Genomic DNA, 12510 nt, shown 5'->3' with positions numbered 1-12510 from the left:
CCTAATCCCGCGTTTGGACACCTAAACATGTTGTGGAAGATTGGCACAGGATGTGCATCTAACTATCTTTTGTGGAGGTGTTGGCCTCTTTGACCTGGTATGGAGGAAGCTCTGCCAACTTTTCCTTCATGGTTTATTTCTTGAGTGTTCTCTGAGCTGTTGAACTAGAACCTATAGAGAGGAAAAAAATCTCCAATATTAGGCTAGATCTTGGTGTTTAGGGTAGAGAAGGCAGTTTCTTTGATTGCTAGAGCTCTAATAAACTCCTAGTACACAACAATAAAGTCAAAGAAACAAAAAAATCAAACATTTGCAAGTCCAACTAATAAGCACGCATAATAGTGAAATTCTCACATTTGAGGCAATTTTTGATACAACTCTTCAGAGGTCACTACTTAAGCTTTGTCAATGAAATTTATGAATTTAGGAAGGATTTGGATGGGAAATGCATGAGTCACACTCACAAATAGTATTGCTTTGTCCACAACTTCCCCAATTTGATGAGTTTTTGTCCAAATATAATTAAAATTGGTTGGACACACTAAAGCATGATGTACAAGAGGTTGATAACAAAAATTGGTGAAAGCTTCCCTTGTTTTCATAACCAACACTAGTAAATGTGCTTGTTAGTGTAAACATGCTTGCTAGTGACTTTTGCTGATTTGAGTCAACCCTAGGTTGTTCCCACAAGATCATGAGGTGATTTCAAAGGTGCTCTGGCCTAGGGAGTCAATTTGAAAGTGATGAGGCCCAGGTTGTGACATTGTTGTGGTTGAAAAGAGGCTTAAAGGGAATTGTATCCAAGTTTATACATTTTGCATGTATACTAATAATGTGTATATGTGGGGAAGGTAGTACACAACAAGTGTAAGTGCTTTCAATGACCAAAAGTGAAAAGTGCTATAGTTGAATAATAAGCACGATTAGTAGTGACAACTAGCAAATTCCATCCCTTTCCTACTTTTAACCTACACCATGCTCCTAGTAGTCTATTAAAGTCTAAGGGTGGCCTTGGTTTTGGTCTGATGACACCTTTTGATGACCCCTTTGGTTGGAAAATCCCTTGAATTACTCTCTTGATGTTCAGACCCATTGATAGTCCTCCATTCAATGGTAGGGTCTAGGAAATGATAAAGCACACTATGTTAAGTTCCCCTATCTTTTTTGGTGTTCATTGGGTTGATTTTCAAATGTATATGACAAAATAATCATTGTATTTGCAAGAAGTATACTGATGGTTAACCTCTTGCTCAATGGTCTATTTGGACCCAAGCTTTCTATTAATGACAACGATTTCGCAATGTTAGCTCCTTGATTTGCCCCTCACTATTAGGCATGCTTAGAGTGTTAGGTCAACAAATTGAAGAAAATTGGAAGGAATTGACGAAGTTGACGCATGGACACATTCTACACTCTATGGAAATTTTGTGGATTAAGTTTGGTAGGATTTGGTTGAGTATTTTGCTAAGTACTAAGTTTTTCCCCCAAGCCTCTATGTCCTACCCTAGGTTAAAATTTGAACTCCACAATTTGATGGATGTTACAATGTGCCCAATCATGGCTACACAAAACCTAAGCTTACATCCTTGTGCTTAAATGTTGAGTAGCCAAAGTTAATCCTATAAATGATCAAGGCTAACTTCAAACTGCACAATCATAGTGTACTGAAAATGGATCTTGGTTTGCACTATGTTCAAGGCATTGTTGGAAATACGATTGTAGGAGTGCAGACAAAAATGGAGAAGATATAGGAGAAGCTCAAGAGCACACAACAAAACAATTAGTATTATTGAGTGTGCCAATACAAAGATAAATCTTTCCCTAGAGTGATGGGCTTATATACAAGCTAGGGGAAAACCCGTCCTAAAGATAAGTGTTTTCATACACATCACTACCATAAATATGTTAACAAAACCCCTTGGAAGTGATGCAGTGAACATGAGTTGGAACTCATGTACAAGGAAGTATCGAACCCTTTATGATCAATCCACAGAGGAGTAAGCCCAAACCTTTGCAAAAAGCTTCAAACTTCTCGTGAAACAAAGCCTTTGTGAAAATGTTAGCAGGGTTTTCCTACATAGGCCCACGAGCCAAGCTGGGCTCTCCTATAGAGAGTCTCTCCCTTAACATAATGACGATGTACCTCGATAAGCTTTATGAGAGCTTGGAACACTTTGTTCCTTGCACCTACCAAGCACTTTGATTGTTAGTCTAGATCATGGTGGCATACTTTTCTCCAACACCCCGTTTAGTCAAAAGGTGTTTTATCCAAATGCACTCAACTATAGTTGTGAAAGCTTCCCTATACTCAGCCTCGCAACTAGAATTGGCCATTGTAGGCTACTAAGCATGAAACAAAAATTGCTAATGGGTAATTGTGTGTCATAGCAACTAGCCCAATCCAAGTCTAAAAAATTATGTAAATTTGGCAACGATGATTCCTGCTTAGGATAAAACAATCCAAGATGTATAGTGATACTCAAGTAGTGAAAGATTGCTTAACTACCTTCCAATGCATAGAACCCGAGCTATGTATAAATTTGCTCACATGTGAGACTGCATACTGAAAATCTGGCCTCGTAATGCATACATAAATGGGGCAACCAACATAGTGCTAATAGCTACAAAGTGAAAGTATCCTCATAATCAATGCCATAGGTCTGTGCATAGCCTTTTGCTACCAATCTAGCCTTGTATAGCCTTATTGTGCCATTGCATTGTGTTTCACCTTGAAGACACATTTACATCCATTCACATTCTTTCCTTTTGGTAATGGTACTAATTCCATTGTCTCACTAGCATAAGGGTAGCCATCTCCTCGTCCATAGCTTAATCCCATTTGAGATCTCCAACAACATCCTCAAAACAACTAGGCTCTACATCATGCACAATCTTTGCCACAAATGCAAAATGACGAGCCACATAATTGTCATAAGTCAATCTTTGCACAAGATTCCTCACTCTCCCATATGTACGTGGTCCACGATCATTGTCAAGTTCCCTCTTTTCAGGTTGCATCCTTCTTGCACACGAAGTCTTCACAGAGGGTATTACCGAATTCCTTATGTTCGAACCACGTGAATCACCACCATCATGACTAACACTCAAATTTGGCATCCTTGGGGCATCATCAACGTTTCCTTTGTACTTCCTTGATATCTTTGAGGAGTTTTCAATACTTACTCTTTCACGTAATCTGCCATTGCATGGATACTTATCAATACTCGAGCTAGGTGACCCTTGCGGTGCACTGAAAAATTGTGATTATGCACCTACATTTTTTGTAGCCACATTTTCCTTTACACCAACCCCAAATCATCCTTTATATCAATACACCAACTCTTTAACTCATCGAAAAAATCATATCCTTGCTCACCCTCGCTTGATGCTAGCAAAGTGTGTTGTTCTCTCCAAGGGAGACTAAGTAGGCACTAGACTGATAGAATAGACTATAGAATTAACTAATTAATTTATATTATTGATAAGAACGGATATTTAAGAAATATTGGAGAGAAATAGAGAATAATTTGAGCCAACAACTGATATCCAACTCAAATTGATGATTTTTAAAGTCAAATGACACACTTCAACTATATACTCAATGTACAACACCCATAAGCACCACCAATTGGCCTCCCACAATGGCACCATGACCAATATTGGCCAAAATCTTTGCTCATGCATGGCACGCACAACACGTGCACATGATTGCATGGAGAAGACGCTCCCCCCACCGTAGTCGGTGCTCAAGATCTCCCGAGGATCTCGCCAAGGGCTCCCTTTGGATTCCCACACAATTCACATAAACTTATATATACCCTTTCATCCATTGAATTTCCATGGCATTTGGGTTTTTTGGGGTGCCAAGTGGTCCCTCTCCCCTTTATAACGTCCAAATCCCCAAATCTTATCACAAAAATTTGCTTTTTTGGCAAAAAAACTCATTTGAAGAACGAATGAGCTCCAGGATAACCTGACGAGTTCCCAAACTCACCTGCCATGACTTTGAGCCCTGTTTTTTTCATTCAAACTTTAGTTTTACCATCGAAAACACCAATTGTGGCAATCATATGTGATCTCCCCAGATCGCACACAACACATAAATAGTGTAGTTTTTTCCATGTCAAGTTGTTTCGGATTTGATGGAAGCATGGAACAATCCAAAAAACAAATCCTACCCATTTGGAATTGTTTCTATCATAAATTACATCCTACCCATTTAAAATTGTTTCTAGCATAAATTGCATACAATTCCTTGTTCCCAACCACATCAAGCATTCAACCACACCGAATCTATGAAATGCATCATTTTAACTGCAAATTTGGATGGAACCTCGCTCCTCGGTTCCAATCTTTGAATGCTTTCACAAATTGAGCAGTAGGATTTTCTTTGGAAAACATTAGTGCATCTGCATGTTTAACTTCAATGTACTTGCAATAACGTTTACCCATCTAGAAATTGATCATCTATTGAGCTTCCAATCATGGAATTTGTTCTTGTCTTGGATTTTTGCAGAGAATAGCATTGACTCCATGACGTTTAGACATGTTGCTAAAACTAAAAAAAATGTAAACTTGCGATGGACTAAAAACAACATGAATTTGTCACAACCAGTGACCACAATGTACATACATATAACACCCAATACGACACTTCACACTACTGTACAATACCTATGAAAACTATAGCATCGAGTGAGCTTCTTGCTACACCAAAATACGAGATTTGTAAAAACCTGAACCTTTGGGTTCTTGCATGTGAATGAAATCTAACTCCAAAAAACGGTCAAAATGCTCTTAAAAATGGAACTTGGTGGAAAATTTTTAGGCCAAAGGACTAATTGAGTCCAAAGGGATGCACATAATTTTGAGCCGCATGATCTCCCATAGAAATTGCCAAAATTGGAGATCGTTGACGACACCTCCAAAAAACTAGGGGTGAGTGTAGTGCACATGAGGATGGAGAATGGGGAAATCGTTATCCTCAATTGCTTCTTCCATTTCTCCTGCTTGCCACTCATTGCTCCTTAGCCACAACTAGGTTGTGATACAATGTAGAGATATAGAGAAGGAGAGAGCTTGAGCTCTTGCAAAGCAGCTTTTCCTTTTTCACTCCTCAAAAATGACAAGGTCTACAAACATAAATGGAAGCACAACTTAATAAGAACTAATGTACAATGGTCAATGTGAAGTTGCTAGTAAGTGAGCTGGCAAGATGAGTGGACATCGCTCTTGATGAGTACACAATGTTGCTGAAGTACAACAATAGTGCAAATGACAATGATCCTTGCGTTTTCTATCCTGTGTGAGTGATCATGTAGGTGAGAAGTCATCCAGACGTACCATGTGTTAAGCTTGATATCTCAACAGGGAAGACGTAGACATTGAGATTATGGAGTTTGCAACTCAAGAGGGAGTGGCAAAGGTGTGGCACATGCTTGAGGATGATGCTCACCTAGATTTTCCTACCGTCCTCATTGGTTGTGGGAATCTGTGCGGTGAGTGCAAGAGAGAGAAGGAGAGAATGGGGAAGGAGATGAGAACAATACACAATGTATGGTTGGAGCACTAGAGAGTAATTCTCTCTATCTCCTTATTGTCATTATAACCAAAGAATAGAGTAAAGATGGGCGGACGCCCGCGGCCACAACCCTGCCACGGGGCTTGAAACCTAACAATGTCCCACTTGAAGGCGAGCGTGACCCAAGTGGCTAAAGAATGTAGGGGCTATTATGTACAACTGTACAAAACATGAAGCATGACTATAGCTTCACCCTACGTCCATCATCTCTATGTAATGTGCGAACTGCTCTGAGGCTAAGCTCTTTGTTAGAGCATCCGTTGGGATTTCATACGTGTGAACTTGGACTAACAAAATGCATTTGCTAGCCAAAATATTCCATACCACACGATACTTAACCTCTATGTGTTTTGACTTGGAGTGAAACATGGGGTTCTTTGCTAACACAATCGCACTCTGACTGTCACAATGTAACACTAGAGTTTGGTGTATACCAAGGTCTCCCACTAAACAAGATAACCACACAGCTTCTTTACTGAAACTAGAAATTGCAACATACTCTGCTTCAGTGGTGGAAGACGAAGTGCAATTCTGAATACATGACCTTCAAGAAACTGCCGCTCCAACGAATGAAAAAATGTAGCCAGATGTGGATTACCTAGCACTTTGCAGCTACATTAGAGGGTAGCTAATAAGTTGGTCGGCTTAGTATCAATTAGCTCGCTTTATAACTTGTGAAACCCTAAAGATAGCATTTATAGCAAGATTAGAAGGGAAGATTGTTTTGATGTCCTAAAAAGCCTAAGAAGCCTAAAACAAGAAAGCTAATTTTTTAGAAACCTGTATAATAGATTATTGGTTAAAGGCTTGCACTCAAATTTCAAAAAGGCACTAGCAAGTAGAGATATAGAAACATTAATGATTAAATGAAAATGGTTTAAGTACTACTGAGAGCTAGAAGGAGAGATCAAGAGTCAAACAATGAATCAAAAAGTTCAAGTTAAAAGGAAGAGGAAGACAACTTTGACTCCGTTGATGAAGAAGAATGGTTAAAGAAGTCAAAACAAGAAGAAGAAATCCTCTAGGAAAATGAAGGACGGAAAGATAAAGAATAAGGTTAAGAAGGAAAAAAGAAAAAGTCAAGAAGATGAGTTGGATAAAAAGATTACAAATAGGATAAATCAATTGGGCCTTATAACTCAACACAGGAAACCATCAAATACCTCTTGTGGAATATATGAGAAATCAAGGCATATAACAATAAGTCCACATGCAACCCAAACTTCAAGGAAAGTGTGGTTCCCATGTTGCACACCAAACTTAGCAAGGTCCTTAGGCAAATCAAGTAGGAGTAGAATTCACCAAGTTACTTGTAAATACAAAATTAGTGAAATCGTCGACAATGGAGTTATTATCAAAACAAAAAATATAACAATAAAAACTACAATGCATGCACTTATTGTGGAGCCAATGGGCATAGACAAGGTCTTGTGGGCTATAATGTTCTATCATGATAGAGTGGCATACTTATGATCAAGCATGGAGGAAGCCAACAGTTCAGCTAAAACCATCAGCTTGACAAAATTATAGAAAGAAAGAAGGCATTATATTAGTTTTTGGATCGGGAGGTGCATCACAAGATCACAATTGGGGTAGTTAAAGAACTCAACACTATCCCAAAACATTGAGAAGACGTTATTAGAAGTTACGAGTCTTAGAAATCCATGATCATTAAGATTCTCAAAGGAATATTGAAAGAGATGAGGAGGCACTATCTAGAATGCAACAAGAAGCAATGATCAATGTTCTGCAAGGCGATCATAAAAAATCAAAAGAAGCACCAAACGCAATATATGAGGCTGACAAAGTCTATGAAGATCATATGGCTAAGACAAAAAGAGGCAGAGAAGATGATGTGGAAGATTATAACTTGACAATAGGTGAACACCCTCGATGTATAAAGTTCGGTATCGACCTTCTAGGGAAGCTTAAGGAGGATCCACAATAGATGGTGAAGATTATGAGACATTTTTTATGGAATTACACAAATATAAAGTGTGTAGAGCCTCCTAAGTTTTGCCAACACAAGATAAACCCTGAAAAAGATGTAATACTTGTTACTTAGCAAACAACAAAATGCAACCCAACTTTGCTAAACACGTGAAGGAAAGTATTGATAAGCTATTGCAAGTGGGGTTCAAGTACCCGAGGCATGACATGACATGGCTATGTCCCATTCAAATAATTTACCAAAGAGGAATTCAAAAATCACAATACATGTAGATTACAGGAAATGGAATGTAGCACCATCAAAGACCATTCTCTCTAGCATTTTGTGACCCCTTAGTAGATGTAGTAGTAGAACTTGAGACATACATCTTTATAGCAGTTTTAGTGGCTACAACCAGATTTTGGTGGCTCGTGAAGAGGACAATGTAACCTTATTACAGGATTGGGAGGTTTTGCTGACATGTGATGACCTTAAAAATGCTTCACCTACATTTTAGGAAAGTGTTCAACACTATTTAGCCACATAAATGGGAGTATTTCTTGATTGTTTCCCTGTTTTTAAAAAAGCGGAGGACCATATAAAAAATATTAAACTATGCTTTTATCACAAAGGCACCCAAATCTACAAATGCCAAGGACTAGACGGGCACAACAATGTCTAGTACTTATCGCATATTTGCTATCTATCCTGTAACCAAGCTCACAAGAAAACCATATAATTACAGTTAGTCTCGGTGATCAAACCTAGAGAGAATCTACACCCAAAGATATCAATATCATAGGAAATTGAATATCCAATAAGCCACAATCCAAGGACAAGCCACGTGGGAGCATGCTACCTCAACAAGATTGAACATAGAGAACCACCCAAGGACAAACACTATTTCAGATTTAACCAATAGTAGTAGATAATTTTATCAAATGCTGAATTTGCTATAACTAAGACAAGAAGAAGAAGCTAGACCTAAAAAGCAGACCATTTTTCATCAATGCATGGGTGTCATACAAAAACAGAAATGATGAAGTAATCAAGAGATGTGAAGCTCATGAAAGAATATTAGGACACTTTTTAAGAGAAAACAAAGACATTCCAAGAAAGCTTGTGGTGGCCTTCAATTTTGAAGGATGCACATAAATATGCAAAGCAAATGCCTTAGATAGTCATACGAAGGATCTTTGAACAGAATAATGCCACATCCATTAATGCTACCCTAAAAGCCATTTCAAAAAGGGGGATGACTTTGTGAGACCTATCAAACTAGCTGCAAAACATACAAGGAATAGGCACATTGTGATTGCAGCACCAAATGGGTGAGAGTAATTGCTGTAAAGGATAATGCAACTGTGCATCATGATTGCAACTAACCATTAAACCAAATGGATTGAGGCAATTGCCATGAGGATAAGGCCAGAGGAAGCCTCGCCAAATCCGTACATAAGAACATCGTTACCATATTTGGTTGCATTAAAGAGATTGCTTCAAATCATAAAGGATATTCCTCAAAAAAGTCATCTAAGAGTTAATAGAAGTTCACACGATAGTGCACAAAAAGTCTACAATGTAATCCTCACTACAAATGGACAACCTCAAAGCAGCAACAAAACATTGATAATTTTTTTTACAGAAGATCAACCAAGAAAACAGGAAGGACAATGATCAGAAGTTAGATTTAGCAATGTCGTCTTTCGAAACAACATTCAAAGCTACCACTCGCGGACACCCTTCAACGTGGTCTATAGTCTAAAAGGCTGTAGTGGATTGTAGTTTTAAGCAAACCTTCTCTTGAATAATGCTTGATGGGTCACATAAACAAGAAAAAAGCAGCTTGCATTTTCAAAGCTGGAGAACAAGAGAAACGCAAAAGGACCGAAACCGACGGGCACAGAATGATAAAATGTCGTCAAGCAAACACATGGATGAAAACCAACCCCAAACCTTTTCCCCAGACGTATAACAGGCCTCTTGATTCCCATCATGCAATTTGCAAAAAGCAGGAGAAGCTCAATATAAGGCAATCCTTGCTTTTGGAATATAGAAGCTCTGACAAAGGGTATCCACTCCATATGACACGACGTTACCTTCTAGCAAACATGCAACAATATCACCCATCATCTGAATTTAATTGAAAATAGCACCTTGGACTCGAAACATTTCTGATCAAACACTGGAAGACCTCAACTTAATGTCTTAAACAGGACGTGACACAAGCATATGAGCCAGTTTTTATACTTACAAGAACATGAGCTCATTACGATAACTAGAAACAATCAACATTATAATTCTGCTATAGTACATATATACCTTCACAAGATCAAAAAAGTCTGAACTTACAAATTAGAAGAAAATTATCAATATACCATGCCTTAACGTTAAATTTTGGAAGCCGGTTTCAGCAACTCAAGCATAAATGAACAATTTACCACTCTTCATACTTAAAACTATACGCTTTATGAATTTGAAGCCAATTGCAATACACAACTAGAGTATAATCGCACAATGTTTGATAGTCACGTGAGCGCTTCTCATATTAGAATTGCACTCCCACTGATCTTGCGCAATAGAAACTCAGGAAATGGCTACTACACATTCAACAAAATTACTCCAATGCACAACTTAAGCTAAGCCTGAGGCTATCCTCAGAAAAGCAAATCATGGTCATGTTAAGAGGTAGATGCATGAGTGCACAAATAAGACTTGGATGTTGCCCAACACTAACTGAACAAGCGAGTTGCCTCTATGTTGAGTATACCATGTAGCTAGCTAGCTAGAAGTCGACACTTTACAAATATCTTCATATTCCACGGCATTCAATACCCTTCCATCATATATACCCTTCTCTACCTGCACTTTAGCTGTGAATTTTGCAGTGTCAATTGCGAGAAGCTTTGCAGTGGAACCCCTGTATGCTCCATTCACAATCTTAACAAGGCCGCCAATTTGAGGTATAACCGTTTCCAACTCTTCTTGATCCACCTTGAGGATAGCGCCGCCTTCTAGCATCTTGATTTCCGCAACATACTTGCCAATCACTTTGCGCACAACGCCTTTCTGTTTGTAAAATCCCTGCTCTGCAAGGCTTTTGCTCATGACCTTCACAACCAAACCCTCCACAAGCCAGAAGTCTTTGCGGTTCACCTTCTCCTTTACTTTTTCTTCCTCTTCCATCAGTTGTGCAAGTGCTGCAGCACCTGCTTTTGCAGCTTCCCTAAGCCCAGAACCTGAATTTGCATTATCCTTCATATCAGCAAAGCCATGTCCTCTTTCCCGTGTGTCTGTGCTGGTCTGTTTGGAGGTTTCTTTGCCATCTTTAGCATTGCCCTCTCCGGAAAACACTGAGCTTACCTTTGGAGCAGCTCTTGATGCATCATCGACATTAGCATCTTCGTTCTTTGATCGAACAGATGCAAAAGAAAATGCGACCTTCACCTCCTCCCCGTTTCTCTGCAGCAACTTCTTTTCCTGGTCATCCAGTGCTTCTGTTGGTCGCGAACTCTTTGCAGCTCTATCTATCTGCAGCTCAATCTCCCTCTCATGCCGTACTTCATCAGCAACTTCAGCTCGCTCACGCTTGTTCTTGAGGCGTTCACGAAGCAGTGTCTCGGGTTCACGATCAATATAGGTCACAAACCAGCCTTTCTCCGTCTCGTCAACCTTGCACTTACCAGTTCTGCCCAAGTGCTTGACAAATTCTGTGAGTGTTGCCCACTGGGTGGAATTCATGTGGACATGATGGCGATCTGCGATGTACTCGTTGTAAAGGACGGTGGCAGCTACCCTGCTAAATCGATGGCTACGCCTGACATGCTCAAGAAATGTCTTTTCGAATTCCTCAGAGAAGCCATGAACGAAACGATTAGGGTTATCACCAAATACCTGCATCTGGCGCTGATGGCTCTCGCTCATGCAGTGGCATTTGAACCCGTTCTCATCACGGCATTGTTTCTGACACATTTGACAGTACCATCGCAGCTTCTGTAAGCCCTTCGCCTTAATGCGGTTGGCGATGGCCTTGGGAGTGAGAAACCCGTTCTTCGACATCACGCAGATGGGAATTCGCAGAGAAAGCGTTAAGAGCTTCGATGGCGTCTCTCTTCCCCTCTCTCTCTCTCTCTCTCCTCCTCTTCTTTTTTTTTGGGGGGGAAAATTACCAAAATACCCCTCTAATTTGATGAAATTCCCAAAATGCTCTCGTATGCCCAACACCTTATATTTCCCGAATCTATACTCTTTATGAAGCAGCCTCAAATTCAGGCTGCTACGTGGCTTCAAATCAAATTCAGGCTGCAGCCGACGGGGACTTGATGGGTCGCGACTCACAGGGAGTGGAGGGAAGGCTGCTACGTGTCTTTATATTCAGGCTGCACAGCCGACGGGGAGTTGACGGGTCGCGACTCTCAGGGAGTGGAGGGAAGGTGAAGAGGCAGGGCGTGGAGCTGGTAGCCATTGTCACGAGTCACCAAGCTGCTGCCATACTCTCTCTCTCACCCTCTAGCTGAAGCAGGAGCCTTCACGAAGAGAATCTCTCTCTCTCTCTCTCTCTCTCTCTCTCTCTCTCTCTCTCTCTCTCTGAGTGTGTCACACACACACAGCAACTCAGTATGTGCTGCTGAGCAACCAAGGCCCACGCACCCGTGCATTGTGCTATAGCCGCGACCGTTGCTCGAATCGAAGGGCAGGAGACGTTCGTATGAGTGTGAGTAGAGCAAGTTCGCAACAACTGTTTGTTCGTCAATCTTCTCTCTCTCTCTCTCTCTCTCTCTCTCTCTCTCACACACACACACACACACACACACACACAAGTAGGTGGGAGAGAGAGCTAATCAAAGAAAGAGAGAGAGGCTCGCTGCCACTAATTGAAGCAGATCAAGAGGAGCATCAGGTCGCGTGTCCACTGTCGCCGTGACCAAGGAGCATCTCCACCCCCCCACCCGACCACATTGCCGTGATCACACAGGAACAGCTCTCTCTCAGATGAGGT

The 12510-nt window shown here is 40.4% G+C and overlaps 1 protein-coding gene across 1 annotated transcript; it reads right to left on the bottom strand.

Annotated features, from left to right (window-relative positions):
* Positions 1–9961: 9961 nt before the first annotated feature.
* On the bottom strand, positions 9962–11668 carry LOC147465631 (DNA/RNA-binding protein Kin17, conserved region). The gene has a single exon (XM_086521032.1). It carries the CDS (start codon positions 11568–11570, stop codon positions 10293–10295), a length of 1278 nt encoding a protein of 425 aa, XP_086377158.1. The 5' UTR covers positions 11571–11668; the 3' UTR covers positions 9962–10292.
* Positions 11669–12510: the final 842 nt, after the last annotated feature.

The sequence above is a fragment of the Adiantum capillus-veneris genome, chromosome 1 (assembly GCF_014529385.1).
Source record: "Adiantum capillus-veneris isolate H3 chromosome 1, ASM1452938v2, whole genome shotgun sequence".
NCBI classification, from domain to species: Eukaryota; Viridiplantae; Streptophyta; class Polypodiopsida; order Polypodiales; family Pteridaceae; genus Adiantum; species Adiantum capillus-veneris.
The sequence above is the reverse complement of the archived record's forward strand: the minus strand, read 5'-3'. Positions and strand labels throughout refer to the sequence as shown.